Source organism: Tubulanus polymorphus, chromosome 10 (genome assembly GCF_964204645.1).
Source record: "Tubulanus polymorphus chromosome 10, tnTubPoly1.2, whole genome shotgun sequence".
NCBI lineage: Eukaryota > Metazoa > Nemertea > Palaeonemertea > Tubulaniformes > Tubulanidae > Tubulanus > Tubulanus polymorphus.
The window spans coordinates 9,852,304-9,874,352 of record NC_134034.1 but is presented as its reverse complement, the minus strand read 5'-3'; the positions used below and the strand labels follow the sequence as shown (position 1 = coordinate 9,874,352).

Below are 22,049 nucleotides of genomic sequence, written 5' to 3'. Positions count from 1 at the left end.
CGTGAATGTTTTTTTCGCTTTGACTCACGTCACCAAACGGTTGCGAATGCCGTAAGTAAATATGAACTCATTTCTAATTGAAAATCGGATTTATTTTTTTTCGCATGTCTTTCGGGGTTTTCCCCGCTGCTAGTCGGACAAAGTTGTTGTGCTGGGAATAGATATATATCCGAAAGCTTAAGAATTGAGTTTGTTTTATTTAAGAGACTTCAATATACCATTCATTTTATAATGAAGTATATATATATATATATATATATATATATATATATATATATATATATATATATATATATATATATATATATATATATATATATGTATGTTATAATTTGTAATGAAATTCAAAGGTTTGTTCTAATGATAGTTGATTCAGTTTTCTAGTTTAACCTGAGAATCAGGGAATTTTTTTCTTTAGAAGATGTCAAGGATTAGTCAGGGAATTTTTTTTTCTAGAACAGTAATTAGGGAAAAGTCAGGGAAATTTGTTAAGATTGCAAGATCGCGCATGAACCGTTACATTTTTTTGGGTCGGATTCTTAGCAGATCAAGTCAGGGAAAAACAATGCGCGTGTCGGGGAAAATAGTCAGGGAAAACAGCGTGGAATGGTTAGAATAGAAGTGGCCACCCTGTGATAGGGTTAAATTCACCGATGTAAATTAGGTTTTCACTCCAGATTTGAAGCCCTGACACTTATTTTATCGACTCAACGATTAGGACTATGACCGTGGAGTCATCGATCGAAGTCCTTTCAACTTAGAGTTAAAATTGTGACTGCGAGGTCATATAAATACAATGATGTCATGATTGAAATTTTGACTATAGCTCGCAACTTATTGACTTGAATCGACTCAATATGTGATTAAGACTTTGACACTGGGGAGTCTTAGCCCTCTTGACTTATTGTTTAATTGACTCAATGATTACTCAATGACTTTAGAGTCTTAGCCCTCTTGACTTGTTGTTAAATTGACTCAATGATTACTCAATGACTTTAGAGTCTTAGCCCTCTTGACTTATTGTTGAATTGACTCAATGATTACTCAATGACTTTAGAGTCTTAGCCCTCTTGACTTGTTGTTAAATTGACTCAATGATTACTCAACGACTTTAGAGTCTTAGCCCTATTGGCTTGTGGTCAAATCGACTAAATAATTAGCATTTGACTGCGTGAAGTCGAAGCCTGCTCCGTTGTGGATTTAGGGGCTGGTCTCAGGGGGGAGGGTATGGTCGGGGCCCCTGTCTTTCCAGTATAAGGCCCATTTGCTTACCTGGGCTAGGTTTCATAGATGTGGAAGAAAAATAGTCCCTGGAAACATTTTGAAATTCGTCAGTTATAACCATGGTTTCTCATTGTTACTATCGTGGTTGTCACCCAAATTGAGGATTTACCCCTAGGGATAAAACTTTGATACCCAGTCTATGAAACCGGGACCAGGTCGTTAAAACCTGCAAATTTGACACTCATCCCCTCAGAAATGGCATCTTTCAGGATGTATATATTAAGGCGGGGGGGGGGAGGACGGTGGTGGGGGGATGTCACCTGGCTAGTGGCCTTTCACATGGTTGCTTTATCTGAAAAATTCTTACGGGTTGAATCAACTGCAAAGTTACTATTCCGAGCGACTCCGCGCATCCAAAAAGCCGCCACATAATCCGAGCGCGATGATATTTTGGAGACGACCCCCGTTTACGCGAAAACTAAACCATTGCAGCAATGTTTATGGGGGCTTCAGGCGTGTCTTATTTCGCCGAGCGAGGGGTTGTAGGTCGTCGTGTAACGCTGCGATAGTAGCGGCGGTGGCGGTGGTGGTCGTGTTGTTGTTGAATCAGAGGAGTGAGAGAGCGAACAGGTTTCACCTAGACGAACAACAAAAACAAAAAACAATCAGCGGCGTACCGCGCTTTTATTAGTTTCTATATCGCGCGTGCGATTCCTGTACGGAATTCTCCGGCGAGATCGGTGGTCATCGGATTAAGCGTCGTCGTCAGCTGTGTTTCGTTTCGCTCTCAGGGGTCGTATCGACGGATTGAGACCCGGTCATCTGCGAAGAAGGTGTCGAAAAATTTCAGTCGGCGCGCGCCCGGCGCGAGATATCGGATATCATTATACAACAGCCCTGGATAGTCGTAATAAATGTTAACAACAACGATATTTCTGATATTTTAATTGACGACACAATTGAAACGCGGCCAAATTCGGCGATCAGTCAGCAGTGCGTATGCGGAGAGTGTATATACGAAACAATATCTACTATACGCGGGCTTCGAAGTCACGAGAGCGCAGCGTACCCGCTGTTAGTCCGATATATGTAATCCTCGTTTTAGCGTTCGAGAAAGGATACCGATTCGTAATCGCGCGAGGTACGAGACCGGTGCATAGCGGTTCAAGGAGTCCGATAAATCTATATACGTTTATATCCTTGTATTAGTGTTCGAGAAAGGATATTAATTCGCGATCGAGTCACGCGATACCGGTCGTGGGAGTCTTTATATCTCGGCGCTGTTATTCCCATATATCCTTGTTTTAGTGTTCGAGAAAGGATACTATCGAGTCATAGGGAACTGTGTATAGAGGTTCAGGCGTCTTTCAGCAGGTCCGATTCCACTGAATACATATATGTATGTGTATCGGTTTTTTAACGATAACGATGTTAATTAGTTTCGAAATCGTTAGACCACAACAACAACTACAACGGACACGACGACGAAATTAGCATCGTTACGCGACGCCGACGCCGCGGAAAAAAAAACACGAGACGACGAAAATCTCTCGTCCGAAATAAAAAAAGACGTCGGTTTAACATCGAAAATTCGAGAACGAACGATCGCGATGTCGCATATCAAAGGCGAATTACACAGTTACAGCTACTCCGGGGGATAGACCTAGCGACCCCGCGCGGCGTCCCCTTCCTCCTACCCCGGGGCGAGCGAACAAACAAACGACGGAAACTCACCCAGCGAGCGCGACCAGAGGATCGGACGGTTTGAAAAAGAAAAAAAGAAAAACTACGTCGTTTTATCGCTGTACAGATATAATTATATATATATATCTATATATGTATATATATAGATATAGGTTAGAATGTATTTGTACAAATATGCGCGCAGTGTCCGGATTACCGAAGTCAACCTATAGATAAATAAAGCGGGTCTCTTCGAAAAGCGGTCTACAGCCTACCGCTATATATAGCTTAGAAAGAAATTCGTCGCACAGCATAAAAAATATATATATATATATACAGAGAACAGGTTTTCGTAAAACCTTTCTTACGGGTAAAGAAGAAAAAGAGAAGACACAGAGAGAGAGGGAAAGAAAGAAAGAGAGACCTTTGTTCAGATCCGTTTATTTATGTCCGGATATTTGTACTGACATCATTGTGATAAACATTTATTATTACTAAGATCAATATTTTATTAGTATATAAATATATATATATGTATATATAATCCGTGCTTAGCGTATATGTAATGTATATATATACATATGTATAGATCCATGTTTGTTTCTAAAATGATGTTCGCGGTAAATTTGCGAAATAATTCCGGCGAATTTTCGTAAAACTCGTTCGTCGAGTAATAACCACGCGCGCGCGCTCTATTCGTGGGTAAAGCGAATTACAGCAAACCGTCGTAAGTCGTCGGTTGATCGTAGTTTCAAAACTTTCGCGGAATTTACGAAAAAAAAAAAACAAACTTCGAGACGCCCGAAATATCTCGATCTATCTCGATCGTCGTCGGTCGCGCACGAAAAAGACGCGAAAAAAAACCGATCGAAAAATGTCGAATTGAAAACTCGAAAAACTCGAAAGTCGACTGAATTCGCGGGCGGAATTCGCGTGAAAGAAAAAAGCGATCTCGCGAGCGGCGTTCGCGCGTTTCGAATGCGATGGCTTTTCATCATCGACGACACGACACCACCGAAAAGGAGAACACGACGCCAACGCCAACTATAGTCGTAACGGAACACTGCGACGTTGATGTAAGTATATCGAGGGGGCGGTATACCGACGGGGGTGGTAAACCGAGGGGGGGCGTTCTTGCGGTGGTTGATGCTGTAACGCGCGTGCGAGCAACGGTTGTTATGAAACTGAAGGATTATAGATGACGTTTTCGGGTGAAATTCCGAAACAGGGAAACACAGGTGCTATCGGTAGTCTCGGGGAGTCTCATGGAGTCTCGGGGGAGTCTCGGAGAATGTCGGGTGCAGTATCGGGAGTCTCGGGGAGTCTGGGGGAGTGTCGGGTGCAGTATCGGGAGTCTCGGGGAGTCTCACGTGCAGTCGTGACTCCAATCCAAAAGTGGTAATGATAAGACTGTTCTTAAAATTGGTTATAAAACCAAAATGAGTTTAGACTGGTCTCAAGTTGTTAGATTGGTTATAAAACCAAAATGAGTTTAGACTGGTCTTAAGTTGTTAGATTGGTTATAAAACCAAAATCAGCTTAGACTGGTCTCAAGTTGTTAGATTGGTTATAAAACAAAAATGAGTTTAGACTGGTCATAAGTTGTTAGATTGGTTATAGAACCAAAATCAGCTTAGACTGGTCTTAAGTTGTTAGATTGGTTATAGAACCAAAATCAGCTTAGACTGGTCTTAAGTTGTTAGATTGGTTATAAAACCAAAATGAGTTGAGACTGGTCTCAAGTTGTTAGATTGGTTATAAAACTAAAATGAGTTGAGACTGGTGTCTTGAGTTGTTAGCTAGGTGATAGAACCGAAATGAGCTTAGACTGGTCATAAGTTGTTAGATTGGTGATAGAACCGAAATGAGCTTAGACTGGTCTCAAGTTGTTAGATTGGTTATAAAACCAAAATGAATTTAGACTGGTCTTAAGTTGTTAGATTGGTTATAAAACCAAAATGAGTTTAGACTGGTCTCAAGTTGTTAGATTGGTTATAAAACCAAAATGAGTTTAGACTGGTCTTAAGTTGTTAGATTGGTTATAAAACCAAAATGAGCTTAGACTGGTCTCAAGTTGTTAGATTGGTTATAAAACCAAAATGAATTTAGACTGGTCTCAAGTTGTTAGATTGGTTATAAAACCAAAATGAGTTTAGACTGGTCTCAAGTTGTTAGATTGGTGATACAACTAAAATGAGTTGAAACTGGTCTCAAGTTGTTAGATTGGTGATACAACTAAAATGAGTTGAGACTGGTGTCTTGAGTTGTTAGCTAGGTGATAGAACCGAAACGAGCTTAGGCCCGTCCTCTTGGATTTGAGTTAAGCCATCTCTCCTGTTTATGAGTTCAGTTTGGTCATATACTCGATGCGACGATGTATGTGAACCATGTGTGCGAATTTCATAATATTTTTCCCGTTGCAAGTCGTTAGGTTTTAATTTATCGCGCAATCTCGGTAATAAAGAGGATTTTATTTGCGTTGGTTGTGTACGTACCGAGTCAGGTGAACTGACATTTGGCATTTTATAGTTTACATAATCCTAAGTAAAGTTTACAGTGTTGAGTGAGAGCGAGGGAAAGACGGAGAGAGGGGGAGATGAGTCCGAAAAGTTTCCATCGGTTAATAATCCATTTGTTGTTTCGACTATATCCTGATTGTCAGGAATACCGTATCATATCGAGCTCTAACCATTGATGGAACACTCTGAGTCCGAGTTGTAAATATAGTAATATAAAATCCCACTCCGATGATAAAGAAAGAGTCTGAAATGTTTCCTTGAGCTAATGATTTATTCAATGTTTCGAATTCATTCAGTCTTCTTCGGGGTTGGGTTGCATAAGCATGACTTCAGTCGGAAAAGTGTTATTAAATCTTAAGACTGGTCTTAAGTTGTTAGATTGGCTGTAGAACCAAAATGAGCTTTGGAACTGGTCTTAAGTTGTTAGATTGATTATAGAACCAAAATGAGCTTAGACTGGTCTTAAGTTGTTAAATTGGCTTAATCAAAATAAGCTTAGACTGGTTTTAAGTTGTTAGATTGATTATAGAACCAAAATGAGCTTAGGCTGGTCTTAAGTTGTTAAATTGGCTTAATCAAAGTAAGCTTAGACCGGTTTTAAGTTGTGAGATTGGCTTTAGGAACAATATATAGTCTTAGACTGGTCTCGAATCTGAGCTGGGACTACGCGAATCACTCCGGGAATCTATTATGCGAAATGAAGCTTCGACTTCAAGGAAACATTCGGGCTGTTTTTTTCTTGAACTTTTAGTCTTGGATTTTATGATATCCAGGACCCGGTTTTAGGGACCGGTGTTACCTTTAACCCGGGGGCTAACTCAATCTATTATCAATTCAGTCAACCCCGGGGTTAAAGGTAATACCGGTCTATAAAAACGGGCCCTGCAATGACCTGTAAGGACTAAGGACATTGAAGAAGTATTTTTTCTTCGCCAGGCGAACTACGTCCTCTAATCCCGAGCGAACACCTCCCCCCCCCACCCCCACAGTGTTGAGAATCTAGTTATGAATACAGTCTCTGTTGTGTATAGCGCGGATACTAAAACTGCACTTTTATGAATATGTAGTATTTCATCGATATTTCTCGTGTTAGCGCTCTAAACGCCAGCGCGCATATCCGTTTTATTAGAAAATCAATAGACGGCTTTTTTCTTTCATGCGTATTGCTGATACGGTCCCCCATTAGGTATTCAGCTCACCGAGCGAGAGTATTTTTCAATTTTTCTGATAGATGGAGCTCATCGTCGAGAATTATGTTTTTTCTTATTGATTCATATTGCGAATATCAACTGAGGTATATTGCGTACCTGGGGATCTCGGAAAGACCTTCAAAATTCCGAGCGCCCCATTTATTAAAAAAAAAAAACACTTGATTTTTTTTTTAAAGAGGATTTTGTCGAAACACGAATCTGAAAAGGGACAATTTCGTTAAAACGAAGGAAAGGTGTCAGACTTGGTGTCAGATTCTTTCCTGTTATTTCGCCTAAATGCGAGGGTCCAAACCAATTTATCGACAATCCTAAAATTGTGAACCTTCATTTTCGACGGCGAGTTCCGTGATTTATCTAAATCCCCTCTTACCCGGAAAGGTAATCGCAAAAAAGATAATCGTTTCTCAGAAAATGGGATTTAGATAAATCCCGAAATGGTCTGATGTAGATTAACTTTGAAATGTCGTCAATATATTGCGGGATTGTTGTTGTTATATTTGGCGAGACACTCAGATCTCTCCCTGCCACACCCCCAACACCCGGGATCCCTGTCTCTGTAACTGTTAATAAACTAATTCAATAATCTCATTTCTAAAAACCGTTTTCTTGTAGGTATTTTTTCCGCCGAGCAAACCTATAGATACCAGCGCGCCGATGGACAAGGTTTACGATAATTTACATCTCTGAATATATATTTTTTAGATTTATTTTTCGAAAAGCATTTTTAGTCTAATCAGCGAGTTTTAGAGCGTGTGTTAGTCGATCTTAGAACGTCGTTGAAATAGTTTTGTAGGTTTTTTTGCTAGTTATGTCGTAGAAAACGCGAGTGCGATATTTTAAGCGGTTAATTTTGCAGGTTTGTTAGATCGTCGCATGGCAGCCGTATGTATTTTTTTCGACGCTTTTTCAAACGCGATTGTTTTAGGTAGTCGATTGGTAGTGTATCGTTTTGAAGTGTTTTTTATGTTTCCTGGTGACTGTCACCCATAGGGGTCGCCGGGTGGATCTAGGAAATTTTGATGGCTGGGGTCCTGAAGAAAATGAAAGGCATTTCTCTGATTAAACAGCCATGACAATGGCCGAAGCCCTCAGTTGTAGGATATTTTTGAAGAAATATTTTCCCGGAAGATGCAATTTCCAATGCGATGACTGTCATATTTGTAGGTTTTAACCGTGTATATCTGTCTTGACGAAAAGCGCAATCTCAACGATAACCCAAGGGTCTCAGTAGTAGCACTCCCTGCTCCATTAATCCAATTCAACACCTAGTGCAGATCTTTTTTCCGACTGCATTTTTCGGGTAAGAAACTTCTAATAATACAAGTGAATACGCCGCAATAATTCAGCCAAAGAATCAAAGTTCTTGAGTTAAAAGAGTATATTTATTTTGAGCAACGTTTCGCCTATAGACTTGGGGCTACATAGGCTTCCGATTAAGGTTACGTTCCCTTGTATTATTTTTACCCCTAGTTCGAGAAGAACTCCTAGTTCTAAGAACTTAGCGTCCTCGAGGCCAAGATAGACTAAACGCTGATGCTGCTAAGGTTATTTGTACTCTTAATTGTGTCACCCTTCACCAAGAACCTTAGTGTCTGATGTACCACAGACACTAAGACACGAACGACATTTTCTCGATACTCTTAAATCACTGTGACTTTAAACCACCAGAAATCCAGTTTCACTAAACCGATTGTGAAAAATAAACTCTCTTTACAAACCTCAAACATTCAGTTTTCTTATTATTATATTCATTCGGAGGTTTCTTCATCATAGTCCGTGCTTGATGCGATTTGAATACAGAAATAGCAAAAATGACACCATTTTTTCACTTTGAAACTAGGCATTGTAACACTAGTTCGTTAGCAACAAGACACTTCAGCGATGTGTGTCTCATCGCTAAACAGCGCATCATTTTTGTATCTTAAATTTAATCGTACTAAAATCAGATTTATCGTCAAAATGATATAATGAACAAACGTAAGACATCATAAGGTTAGTGTAGATAGTTTATTTATCAAAATCGGTTGTTTATTTGCTGAGATATCACAGTTTGAACACAGGCAAAAATGCCGACAGTAGTTGTGTCGGCAAAAGTCACGCGAATTTGAATGAACGTGTCTGGGTGGGTGGTTACACAGGATCGTAGAGCAATGTAGATACACTGTGGAGACAGCCACTGCCAGGACTGGGTGAATGTCACCCTAGCCAGGTCTCAGATATCAAAAATAGTTCATCAGCGCTTGACAGCCGAGTTCTGTGCACATGGTTTTGTTATATTATTCACTCTTGGCATTGAACTCGCGTTCAACTCGGCTGACTGTTGTTATTGGAAAACCACGTGGTTCGTTCGCTTGAATCAATAATATTATTTATGAATAGCAGTAGGAGAGCTAGAGAGAGAGATCAGGCCACATGTTCGCTACACAACATTACATATACACGCATGCACGCGGAGTGGGTGTTAGCTGCTAGCTCTCTCTCTCTCTCCCTCTCTCACAACCACGTGGTTCTAGTACGGAATACGGATGCGCACTGATCGCGTTATCGCTTTTTTCGGTGACATGTTTTCGTCGTCGTCGTCTTCTTCGTCGCGACTTGTTTTCTGGTGACGAGATTTTACCGACGAGATACACGGATGATCGGCGCGTCGTGCAGGAGTCGCGGTAATTTCTAACCGAGCGGTTGGAGTGTATAGAGAGACAGTACCGGTACGCTGCTGGTTAGTTTGAATGTTTTGAACGGAGGTCCTCTTGTTGTTGTGTAGGAATCGTGTTAGAGCTGTCTCTGTCCTCGTGCGCATGCGACTAAGCATAGGCTACACAGCTTGTAGATACCTGGATAGATAACGATGAAATTTATTCAAATTTATTGCAAGCGAAGTTTGGACAAGGAGTAGGTACCGTTGTCTTCGCATTGTTTGTCCCAGGGTCCGCGCGAACGCAGCGCGCTTCGCTCTCTATATATATATATATATATAGTTCAGTAGGGATCTCGTTTTTCATTCTTTCCCGATAGGATTTGATTAGGATTTTTAGACGCCGGTGACCGTTTTCGACGGCGATTCGTTCGTACGGATTAAACCTCGAACTTTATCGAAAAAAAAAACGTCGGATTACCTTTGGATCGACGGCGAAAATGTTGAAAATGAAATTCGGCGGCGGTGGTGGCGGCGGCGCGGCGCCCAACGGCGAAAAGACGAGCAACGGCGCCGCGCCGGGTCGCGGCGACCCGCCCCGAATACCGGGACATCCGCCGTCGACGCCGATTTACTACAATCATAACAGGCATAGAGCGAGTTATCCTTGTCATAGTTTATCCCCTCCTTACCATCCTCATCCCCATCATCATCATCACCACCACCAAGACCCTATGGATACCGACGATATGGTAAGTGTTGAGAGCTATGTGTAGTTCGTTTGAAATTGTGGTATAGGAGTCAGTCAGATCGGCGCGAAAAATGTGGATGTCCGCTTAGAAAAAAAGATTTTTGAAAAATCGATTTAAAGAAAAATATGAAAAATCTGCGAAGATCATGAAAGTTTACGAAAAATTTGAGAAAAGTGAGTTTTTTTTCGATCCCTTTTTTATGAAACGCACTGTAGAGATCAGAATTTATGTACGAGAAAGTTTTAAGAGATTTTTTATTTTCGATCCGTTCAGACGCGATCGGTAACTGACGTGAAAAAATCTGGAAAAATCATGAAAATTTGTGGAAAATTCAAGAAAAATATCCGTCAATATATTTGAGATATATTTCATCGGACACAAGCTCTCAAAAATTTGATAAGTGATTTTATCTTTAATCTGTCAGGATTGTGATCAGTAATAGTTCCGCTTCTCGGTGGGGAAAAATGATGAGAAAAATTATATGAAATTTCCGAGAGTTAATCAATCTAACCCTGAGTTTAGTGATAGCGCATCTTTTCATTAGTCATCGTAAAGGCAGCCTTAATACAATCTTACCGTTAGATATTGTATGGTTTTACCAATGAAGCAGACTGGTGGCCACTGAATTGGAAACCAGATAAAAGCATGGTTCCCACAGAACAGGGAAATTGGGAAAAACTTTTGAGATAATAATTCTCGGTTTGGAAATATTTGGGAATTTGAAAAATTTTCCTCAAATCAGGGAAATTCATTACATTTCACATATTGCATTTGCCAAGGGCAACTTTTCTCGGCGATCTTTCTTGAAAATTACCTTTATCAACCAGTCACCGCTAAAATGTTGACTGTAGCATGACGATATGTGTTCATTTGCATTCGGGAAAATTAAAAAATCACCCACGAAATACTCGGGAAAAACTTGGGAGTTTTTAATTCATATGACTGCGGGAACCATGGAAAAGTTTTCTTTAAGAAGTCAGCGAATAGTGGGGTATTTCATAAAAAGATTGCTAGAATCCATGTGTTGAGATTGCTAGATGGCTTGTAAAAATCGAACAGTTATCGTTTAGCCTATGTCTTACGTATTTGACTGTGCTTGAATTGATTGAATTCCTAGCAGATCAAGTCAGGGAAAATAACTTGCGTGTCAGGGAAAAAGCGAATCAGATAAAATGTCAGGGAATTGAGCAAGTCAAATAAAAATGTCCAGTTATATGGCGTTAGGTAGATAGATATTCATGTTTCGTAAACCGTACATACAATATAAATGATAATCGATACAAATTTTTTTTTTTTTTAAATATTTATACATGATGTTAGTTCCGAGGGATACAATGCGAGCCAATAGGCTGTACTTAGAAATCTAAGGCACTGAAACCCTGAATGGGTTTCACGGGGTCAGAACAGGAGTAACTGAACATACATGGTACTGGTGTTAATATACTATGTTATTATGACTGATGAGTTATGAATGTAAATTTCTTGCTCTCCTAGAATAAAACAGTGAGGTATGAATCGGGATAAGATGCCGTAACAGTTCCCCAGTTTCCCGGTTGCTCTCTGCACGTCTGCTCAGCGATTTATCGGGTCGCGTGTACTTTATTGCGCGAAGAACGCTTGATGAACTCTTTATCTGGAGATAAAAAGAACGTTTCGATCGCGTCGGTTTCCGTTTGAAATTCGAAATCGTAAGCTAGATTTAAGCTAAGCCCAAGTCAACTGACGATAATCAGCAATCAACGGTCACAAGCTAGATCTAAGCTAAGCCCAAGTCGACTGACGACAATCAGCAATCAACGGTCACAAGCTAGATCTAAGCTAAGCCCGGATCGACTGACGACAATCAGCAATCAATAGTTACAAGCTAGATCTAAGCTAAGCCCGGATCGACTGACGACAATCAGCAATCAACGGTCATTAGCTAGATCTAAGCTAAGCCCGGGTCGACTTACGACAATCAGCAATCAATAGTCACAAGCTAGATCTAAGCTAAGCCCGAGTCGACTGACGACAATCAGCAATCAACGGTCACAAGTTGACTACCGCTGTTCTTGGTCTTCTCAGCCCCTGAGCTTAGCTTTCAACCGCGTATCAATCCTTGTTATGAAAGTTTCGTTAAAAAACGTTTCGGCTTAAAACAGTTAAGTTTGAAAACATGCGGAAACCGACCGAGCGAGATCAAAGCAAAGGTTTGGGTTTTTAGCCGTAGACGTTGTTCTATCGCCAGTACGAAACTAGATCGATTTTCGGGTGAAACTTTTTTCACGAGTAAGAGTAAAAAGCTCTCGACGTCCATATACTTGTGTAAAACAATGTTGGAAAAGTCACTGCCTACACATTATGCACAGCGTGGAGATAGTTCCATTGAAAACGGCTGTTCAGGTGCTGTTAATGTATGCGGGGACCTAGATATTTTTGCGCATTCATTACATATATGTCGATACTGTTTGTATCTTCTTTTTTTTTAAATATCAATTTCCATCTGCGCATATAGCAAATTCATATATATATATATATATATATATATATATATATATATATATATATATATATATATATATATATATATAACCAGGGCAGCCCCCCTCCTTTGATATCATAGGCAGCGTTTAGATACCTTTGATATCATAGGCAAGGTTTAGATACCATGGAGATAGCTGAGGATTTATATTTCCTGACCTACTGACTGTGGCCAACTCTATCACGTGTCACAGATGTGTTCCGATGGAGTAGTCAGGCCATGTGTTGTTGTGGGGGTAGGCGCTGGCGCGCACGTGTCACCCGCAACCTGGATGATATCGCGAATAGAAAATAGGCGTGGTGCGGCGGACCTGGGGGGCGTGTTGTAGAGAGGGTTAACCTCCCAGTGTTTACTATTTGAGAACCACAGTTATGAAAATCAGGTCATGCTCTACACAAAAGTCTGTTATGGTTATGTACCCTGCGGTTTGTTATTTGTTTGCACGAGCGGAAATGAAGGTCAAGGTGCTTTCACCCTCTTGTTGTTGTTGTTACCAGTCTCTCTCTGAAAATACTCAATTTGCTGTTTTGACTTTTGAAATGAGGTCATGCATTTACAGGAATAACCCAGGGAAATTCCTTTTCTTTTAAAAGGGAATTTTGTTTAAAAAAAAAGCAACAAATCAGTGGAAAGTCATGGAAATTTGTTGAGATTGATAGATCATGCGTATAATCGAACAGTTCTGTCTTTGTCTCATGTATTTATGTAAATTGATCGGATTCTTAGCAGATCAAGTCAGGGAAAATAATGTGTGTATCAGGGAATAATTGGGGGGAGGGGGGTCCGTTGGGGGGGATAGCATGTCAAGTGGTCGCCCTGATTTGCTGGATCCAGTTTGCTATGTTTGTTCTCATGCGGTCGAATTGTTCACTAAATATCATAGGCATTGAATAGACCGACTGTTCCTGTACGACCAACAAACTAGTCTCATGTCAAGTCATAACACCGTAAGGCATAACAAACACCCTCAGCCTGGTAAGGTCAATACGTTGTGCGTAAATGAACGCATTCAAGACACAAAGTTAAGCCCCTACTATAAAGAAGGCGCCGCGCACACGTGATATTGTAGCTTGTTTGTCAACCAGTGCTGGAGACTAGATAGTCATATAAATTGTTTTTGTGTTATTATATTAGACCACACCAATATGACATAGTTGGTTGGATTCGCGTTTCGAGACCTCTGTCGCCCCCCCCCCCCCTATAACCGTAATGTTAGGGCACTACTATAACGAATAACTGTAATAACAACAGCGCGAATATTAGGTCGTCGATTGCACCGTTTTTACCACCAAGGTCGTCATATTTTTAATGCTCGTTACTTGTTTACGCAATACATGCAGGACTCTCCAGTGCGCGCGTCGATGTAATGTAAGGCGTCTAGGGTTTCCCGGATTCCATGCGATTTTACTGTTTTGATGATCTAATGACGATGAAATGTTTGATGCGCGATTTCTTTACTCTGCTGGCCCTTTTTTTCTTTCTTCTTTTTTTATTCATCGTAATGAGGGCGAAGTTTTATTGGTTGTTTGTCGAGGTCAGTGAGGTCGGTCGGTTGGTCTCGCTAGAATTATTCTGAAAATAAGTATATCAATGTGTCGGCCTACATTGATTTGTGTTCAGGACTTCATCGGTCAGACTGATATTAATTTTAAAACGAACTACAAAAATCAGATATTAGACATTTTATCAACACACTTTCAAAAACTGATCGTCCATACTCCACATGTGTTCAGTTCTTCACCTGAGACATTTTTAATTGAAGATAAACTAAACTAAAAACACCAGACATTAGACATTTTATCAACACACTTTCAAAAACTGATCGTCCACACTTCACATGTGTTCAGAACTTCACCTGAGGCATATTTAATTGAAGATGAACTACAAACACCAGACTTTAGACATTTTATCAGCAAATTTTCAAACTGATCGTCCACACTTCACATGTGTTCAGAACTTCACCTGAGACGTTTTTGATTGAAAATTAACTACAAACATCAGACATCATGCTCATTTTCAAAGACCTAAATTTGTTGTCAGTAGCCCCTCACCAGGTGGTGTTGTTTTGCAAACGACGACGAAATTTTCTGTTATTTTGCGTCTGTTTTGCACAATACGACAAGGTCAATGAAGACAGCATGTACCGCAATAACATTGTCGCTAATAAAACCGCTTTCTCAGAATAGCCGAGCGAAAAATCTATATTCGTTGTTTACAAATGAGCCTTCGGCTAGAGAAAACATGTTCCCATACACGTAGTGTCGTGTACCACTTCTAACTTTAGGTTTTGAAAATAATTATATTGATTTTTATCGTACAATGTCACTTGTTACTTTGTCATGAATTTTTTTTAAAGTGCATTTCGATCAAATAGTCTGTTAACCCTTTCAGTGCTGACTAATCAATACCCTATAGTGCTTGAGATAATTTAAAATTTAAAAAAAATTCCACCCTAGTGTGTTGAATAACAGGAATACCACTATAGTTCGTTTACACTGCAGCGGGGTGTATCGTTAGTTACTAGTATTTCACTATGTTTGACAGGTGCTGCCATCTTTCAATAGAGATAAAAACTAATTACTAATTACATCAATATACCGCAGTGCGGTGTACTAGCAAAATACATCACTGATTCATACACCGCACTGAGGTGTAGACGCACTGAAAGGGTTAATACGCGTTTCCATAGGGATTGATTTTTGTGTAGTGCCAGAGGGAAAATTGCGATTGATTTTTTTTTGTCATGGAAGTGAGAGATTTTTATTACGATTCGTAACATCAATGTTGCACGGCCATTGTTTTGAAACAATTGTAGAGATCTTTAGAATTAAAGATTAGGTTTTCGTGCGTTTCAAGAACGAAAGACTCAGCGCCTGTATAGGTCATTACGAAAAATGATACAGCAGACTCGACTTCGGATAGCCATGGGCGGATCCAAGTAAAGGGTTAGGGGGTGTGCACCCCTAAAAACATATAGTAGCCCTGAAATTTTACGGGAAAACAAAAAATGTTGTCTCATCCATTCATAAATGGACTATAGTACGCAATAAACTTTTTTTAAATAGTTCGTAATGGTGCGAAGCCGTATATGATTCCCAGTTTGTATGATATCTTAATACTTAGATAGTCCCTTTGTTCTGCATTGTAAAATATCACAATTTTGTTACACAACTCTAAGCGTTCTTGAAGATGTCTTTTAGGGTATAGTTTTTTGGGTTGAATGCTGGATTCTTTTTATTACAATCATTTCGTTAAAATACTTATAAGTACTCCTGAAGGTGGCTAATCAGGATATCTAGTTTAAATGCTGAAATCGGACTACTAGCTTCAGGAAACGTTCGGATACTGGTCGAAACATCGAAATTAACTGTTAACTCGAGGAAACATTTCCGATTCGTTTTTATTCTAGTCGCGAGATTTTCTCTATTGAAAAACGCGAACTCGAGAGTCTATTTCACGAACGAACTGACCGTTTATTTCGAGTAATTGCGCAAGGAACTCGTCGTCCGGATTTGGTTGATTATCTCAAGCCCCCCCCCCCTCGGGGCTAATGTCGCCGTTTGTGCGTCTGCCACGATAAATCCTCAATTAAATTCTTTTCCGCCCTCGCCGGGAGAATGGTTCGTTATGTATCGGAATTGATGAGCTGAATGGGGCCGGGGTTTGAACAGTAATCCGCGCTGCGTCCGCGTTCCTGCTAACATCGGACGCTAATTGAGCGTCACATTCGTATTTGAATAATCTCGAGCAATTACGAGTTTCACGCATTCTATGAATTTCATATTGCATGGGATTATTAACCCTTTTACTCCGAGGGAATGGTGTGGGGCGAGTGGTTAGAGCGTTCGACTGTGGCAAGCCGGGTCACGAGTTCGAACCCGGTACTTTGCCGTAGTGTCCTCGGGCAAGACAGTAATCCTCATTGCCTCTCTCCACCCAGGAGTAAATGGGTACCTGGCCTGATAGATGACTTCTGCTCATATGTTACTTCTCCCCAGTGAGAGATGACTCTGATACATGTTAGAGTTTTAGGCGAGGGGGGGGGGTAATAAGGTAATAATACCGATTTTAATGAAAAGTGCCGTTGAAAATTGTATCACTGTGATAAGGGCGCTGTAGATATTCAATCACTATTACCATGCCTTCCAAGTTCCTGGTTTTCAGTATTTGTTACTATTTCATAACAAGAAATACTGATTTGATTTGTTTGATGCATACAGAAATATGAAAGATGTTACTGAGGATCTTACTGTTGATTACTGATTAATTTGAACAGAAATATGAAAGATGTTACTGAGGGTCTTACTGTTGATTACTGATTAATTTGAACAGAAATATGAAAGATGTTACTGAGGATATTACTGTTGATTACTGATTCATATGAACAGAAATATGAAAGGTGTTACTGAGGGTCTTACTGTTGATTACTGATTAATATGAACAGAAATATGAAAGGTGTTGCTGAGGGTCTTACTGTTGATTACTGATTAATATGAAGAGAAATACGAAAGGTGTTGCTGATGGTCTTACTGTTGATTACTGATTAATTTGGACAGAAATATGAAAGATGTTACTGATGGTCTTAATGTTGATTGCTGATTAATTTGAACAGAAATATGAAAGATGTTACTGAGGGTCTTACTGTTGATTACTGATTCATATGAACAGAAATATGAAAGATGTTACTGAGGGTTTTACTGTTGATTACTGATTAATTTGAACAGAAATATGAAAGATGTTACTGATGGTCTTACTGTTGATTACTGATTAATTTGAACAGAAATATGAAAGATGTTACTGAGGGTCTTACTGTTGATTACTGATTCATTTGAACAGAAATATGAAAGATGTTACTGATGGTCTTACTGTTGATTACTGATTAATTTGAACAGAAATATGAAAGATGTTACTGAGGGTCTTACTGTTGATTACTGATTAATTTGAACAGAAATATGAAAGATGTTACTGAGGGTCGTACTATTGATTACTGATTAATTTGAACAGAAATATGAAAAATATTACTGAGGGTCTTACTGTTGATTACTGATTAATTTGAACAGAAATATGAAAGATGTTACCGAGAGTGTTACTGTTGATTACTGATTAATTTGAACAGAAATATGAAAGATGTTACCGAGGGTGTTACTGTTGATTACTGATTAATTCGAACAGAAATATGAAAGATGTTACTGAGGGTCTTAATGTTGATTACTGATTAATTTGAACATTTCTTGTATTCAATACGTTACTAATAACACGTTTATGATTTGGGCAGCCCTGTATTACTATTACTTATTCGAGATGCATTTCCAACATATACTCGAGTTGATGCTTTACCCAAGGGAAATCTACCCAGTAGTTAACCCTTTATTTGGTGTTTGTTCCTGCCGTTTATTAGTAATAGATTTAGACAATAGATTGCGCTAGTAGTTTAATCAATGTATGTATATAATTTTCAGGGTTGCCACTTATACCTGGAAATCTGGGAAAGGTCTGGGAAATGTCTTCTTTTTTTTTAATGTCAGGGAATGGTCGTTGGAATTTGTAGATATAGCTAAATCGGGCGTAAAATCAAACAGTTTCCGTGTATGTTGGAATAGTTGGGGGGTGGAAGGAATAAAAGTGCCCTTTAATTTTTCGCGATTGGATTTTCATTTTAACGGGTCATACTTTCGTAGTTTGAGGTTTAGACGATAGGGCGCAGCACTATCGCCTGAACACGGGAATGGTTTGATAGTTTTTAACGGATTAATGAAATAAACCGGGTTTATTTACGTATTGGTGCTTATTAGAGGGCGACAAACCCACCCGAGTATATAATGAAAAAATTTTACATTTTAGGATTTAAGTCACTTTGCTATGCCCCTATTGGAATCGGACACATCCGGCGAACCAAATAACACGGCGGCGGACTTCGTCGACGGCGCGTACCGCCCGCGCTCGAATTCGGGCGGCATCAAAAACCTCGTGCGGCCGAAAAATCGCCAGCGCCACAAGTCGCAGGACGAGTCGATGAAGGTCATCGTGTCGCCGAGCGGCAACAAGGTGAAAAATCTGTTCGACTCGTTTCGTAGTCAGAAGGCGAAAAAGAAGCTGAGTTTGCAGAACGATAATTTGATGAACAGCCCGGAGTTCGCCGGTTCGCACAGGCCGCGTTCGGGCTCGTGGGGCAAGAAGAACAACGTGGCGACCAGCGCGGGCAGCTCGCCGAGTCCGACCAGCGCGAATAAAATGTTAGACTTCCCGTGTACGAGTCCGAAAACGCCGACGCCGATGAGCCAGATACTCGAAGGACGAACGGTCGACGGCGCGGCGCCCGCAGCGACGACGCGTAAAGCCGCGCGCAGTCCGATGGGCGTGCCGGTCGATAAGCTGTACCAGCGATTCAGCGCCGGTGATAGCCCGCGTAGTCAGGGTAACAGTCCCGGCGGAGGAGGACACCGATCGCCCGGTGAACGCGTCGGACATGTTTTATACGATCCGCGTTATCGGAATCCGCAGTTCTTCGATCACCGGCCACGTGCTAATACAATTAGTGGTGAAGTGGTAAGTGTCAATATGTGTGTGTGTGTGTGTGTATATCTTATATCAGTATCTCAGTATAGTAGTTTAGTATCTGGTAGGTCACAGTGTGTTGTACACCCCACCCCCAACCACAGTAACGTTTCCGACGGTCAAACTAATCTAGTCCGAAGAACGACAGGCCTCTCGATGACTGTGTCGCCAACTATCCCGCCAGATGGCGAAACTAGGACATACTTGCTAGATATACCACCAGATGGCGCATCAAAACAGTAGGACATACTAGCTATCTCACCAGATGGCGTGCCTTACACCTTACAGTAATAGAACATTATCCATCTACATTTAGTCAATTTTCAATTGAGTTAGCTTTATGTACATTACCGCCACCGGGTGGAATCCTCTATTGCCACAGTAGTTGATGTCCTACTGCGCACTAGAGACACCTGGTGGATTATAACTTGCCACCGAAGGAATCCTCTGTTACGGCAATAGTTGATATCCTACTGCAGACTAGCGACACCTGGTGGATCTTCACTTGCCACAATAGATTTTCAAAAAAAGGCTTTAAAGGTTGCTCTTAAAAAGTAAATGGGCTTAAATTTTAGAGCGAGCTTAAATCATTCGGCTATAGTTGGTTTGACTTTTCGGCCCGGTTGCTATTTTTTAAAATGTTTATTTGGGGAAGTTTCCCGTTCGTGTGGATATGAAATCATTCCCGGGGATTGGTTTCATCGACCGGTGCAACTCGAGAAAGTCTCTCGAAAATTACCCTGGATCGATGTCGCCACCGGTCTACGAAACGGAACCCCTGGTAATAACGAATACACGCACCAAGTAATAACGAATACACGCACCGAGTAATAACGAATACAAGCACCGAACAGAACGGTCATTATTTTTAGAACGACGACTTCAGAGAAATCAACACCACCTCGAAAATATCTATGAATGGAGCGACTACAGTTTAGGCGTCCCTTATTTGTTTTGTACGACGTTATCCTAACCATAACACTATCCTTTAATAACACTAGCGCCACACAGTGGAAGGGTGACCTTTACTGCAGGTGTTAGACCCTGATGAATGATTTCGAGTTTTTCCCGATTTATCGTTGTATACTTTTCAAAGTTGTAACAAGTTTTTCCTCCTATTGTAAAAATGAATGATTTCTAGTTGGTTATGAGTTATAGTGAGTTACCTTCCCTACCTTGATTGCTGATTAATTTCAGCATTTCTCTAATATTGTAGTGAAAATTTCTTGGAAAGAAATTCACCCTTTTACCGACACTTTGGTTCAGTGCCCTGGTGACATTTCTACGAATGCAAAATATATCATTGAGGGTCTTACCCAAAGGTGTTACTGAGGGCTTAGCCCCCTTGAACAGAAATATGAAAGATGTTACTGAGGGTCTTACTGTTGATTAATGATAAATTTGAACAGAAATATGAAAGATGTTACTGAGGGTCTTACTGTTGGTTCCTGATTTATTTCAACAGAAATATAAAGTTACTGAGGGTCTTACTGTTGATTACTGATCTTACTTCCCTTGACTATTAGCCTTCTGATTGATTTAGGTATTTATTAGATAGTTATTCTTATTAGATATTTCACTTTCATTATTAATAGCAGCACCTCATGAAATCTCGACACTGCCCCCACTGGGGAAATGCAAATTCTTGTGTGTGTGTGTGTGTATATATATATATATATATATATATATATATGTATGTATATAGTTCCCTTTATATTATAATCGATCATTTGTAAACGACACTGTTGTCATCGGTAGCTTGCCAGGGTCGGCGTGACAGCTGGACGGAATCAGCGGTGAAATCAGGCAGCGGTATAACGCACACATACCCGCCGACGTCGCTGTATATGTATTCGTCGATAAAAACGATACCTGCCGCGTTTCTTTCCTAATACGGGCGATCTCTGCGCAACGCGGCAGACTACGCGTTGCTTGGCAACGGGGCGGAAGATTTTTTACGCCCATTCTAAATAGTAATGATTTTTCCCGATTTAGTTGAGCAGAAATGTAATCCACGTGAGGGGGAGGGTTCGATGTTTTTTATCGATTGAGGTTTGAGGCTTAATGTAGGTTCGCCTCCTCAGGGAGAGGGGTCTAAAATTGGCGACTATTCCTATTTTACATATTGCTTAGAAATTTTATGGAAAATCGTTTTATTTATTGATCGGATAGATTGAAATTGATCTCGCTTGGCGTGGTATTCAATCAGAAAGCCGAGGGACAGTGATCTATAAGGTCTGATTCAGGGACGGGTACACGCCCAAAATATGGCATTTGAAAGAAAGCCCCTGAATTGAACCATGGAAACACAATTTTGCGGAATTAAATTTCTTTTCCGATTAATTTCAGACAATCGCCGACCCGCGCGCACAGCAGCCGTTTATCGCGTGTTATGATTTCTTTAGCATTTCGTAGCCCGTTACAAACATCGAGTGTAAGATTCCCTCTCGAGAATTCGATTTCATCATAAATTTGATAATAATCGCATTAAGCCGGCCCACGGAGAGCGCTCTGGCAAAGTTCCAACGTTATTTATGGATAGGGGTTTGTCGGGATAGTGATAGGGGTTCAAACAGTAGAAGAACAGATGTTTAATTTGATTTGCATGTGACACTCACACACCCGACATCCCAAATTCAGTATTCTCTGTGACCTGCGACCACACAAGGTTTATCGACTCGTGCAAGATTAGGCGAGTGCCAAATGGGTCTGTGCCTGTTTGCCCACAAATATGTCGTTCCAGGTCCGTGCCAAACTTAAGCGTGGGTCAAATTATTGCGTTTCTGTATCGAGTGAGTGATTTACATGTGAACGCGCCGTCTAATTCAGCACGGGCCAAGCCGATCCAAGCCAGTTTTGTCTCCGTATGATGGTGGCTATAGACTTGTAGGGCTTTTGCCATACCCCCCTAAATTATTTAGATCGAAATACCACCGAAAATATTCCACC

At 40.5% G+C, this 22,049-nt stretch overlaps 1 protein-coding gene across 9 annotated transcripts in view; it reads left to right on the top strand.

Annotated features, from left to right (window-relative positions):
- Window positions 1-22,049, top strand: part of LOC141911886 (5'-AMP-activated protein kinase subunit gamma-2-like) — a 72,864-nt gene that overhangs the window by 26,721 nt on the left and 24,094 nt on the right. For 6 of the 9 annotated variants that reach the window (XR_012620092.1, XM_074802971.1, XM_074802972.1 and 3 more), the window contains exon 3: window positions 18,387-19,091. Coding sequence is in view for 8 of the 9 variants with exons in the window: in XM_074802971.1 (XP_074659072.1) it covers window positions 18,387-19,091 (705 nt within the window). In the remaining variant the exon portion in view is untranslated. Of the gene's footprint in view, window positions 1-3,541; window positions 3,984-9,487; window positions 9,534-9,575; window positions 10,025-18,386; window positions 19,092-22,049 lie in introns of those variants that run through there. The other 3 variants (XM_074802974.1, XM_074802975.1, XM_074802973.1) reach the window with 3 other exon arrangements.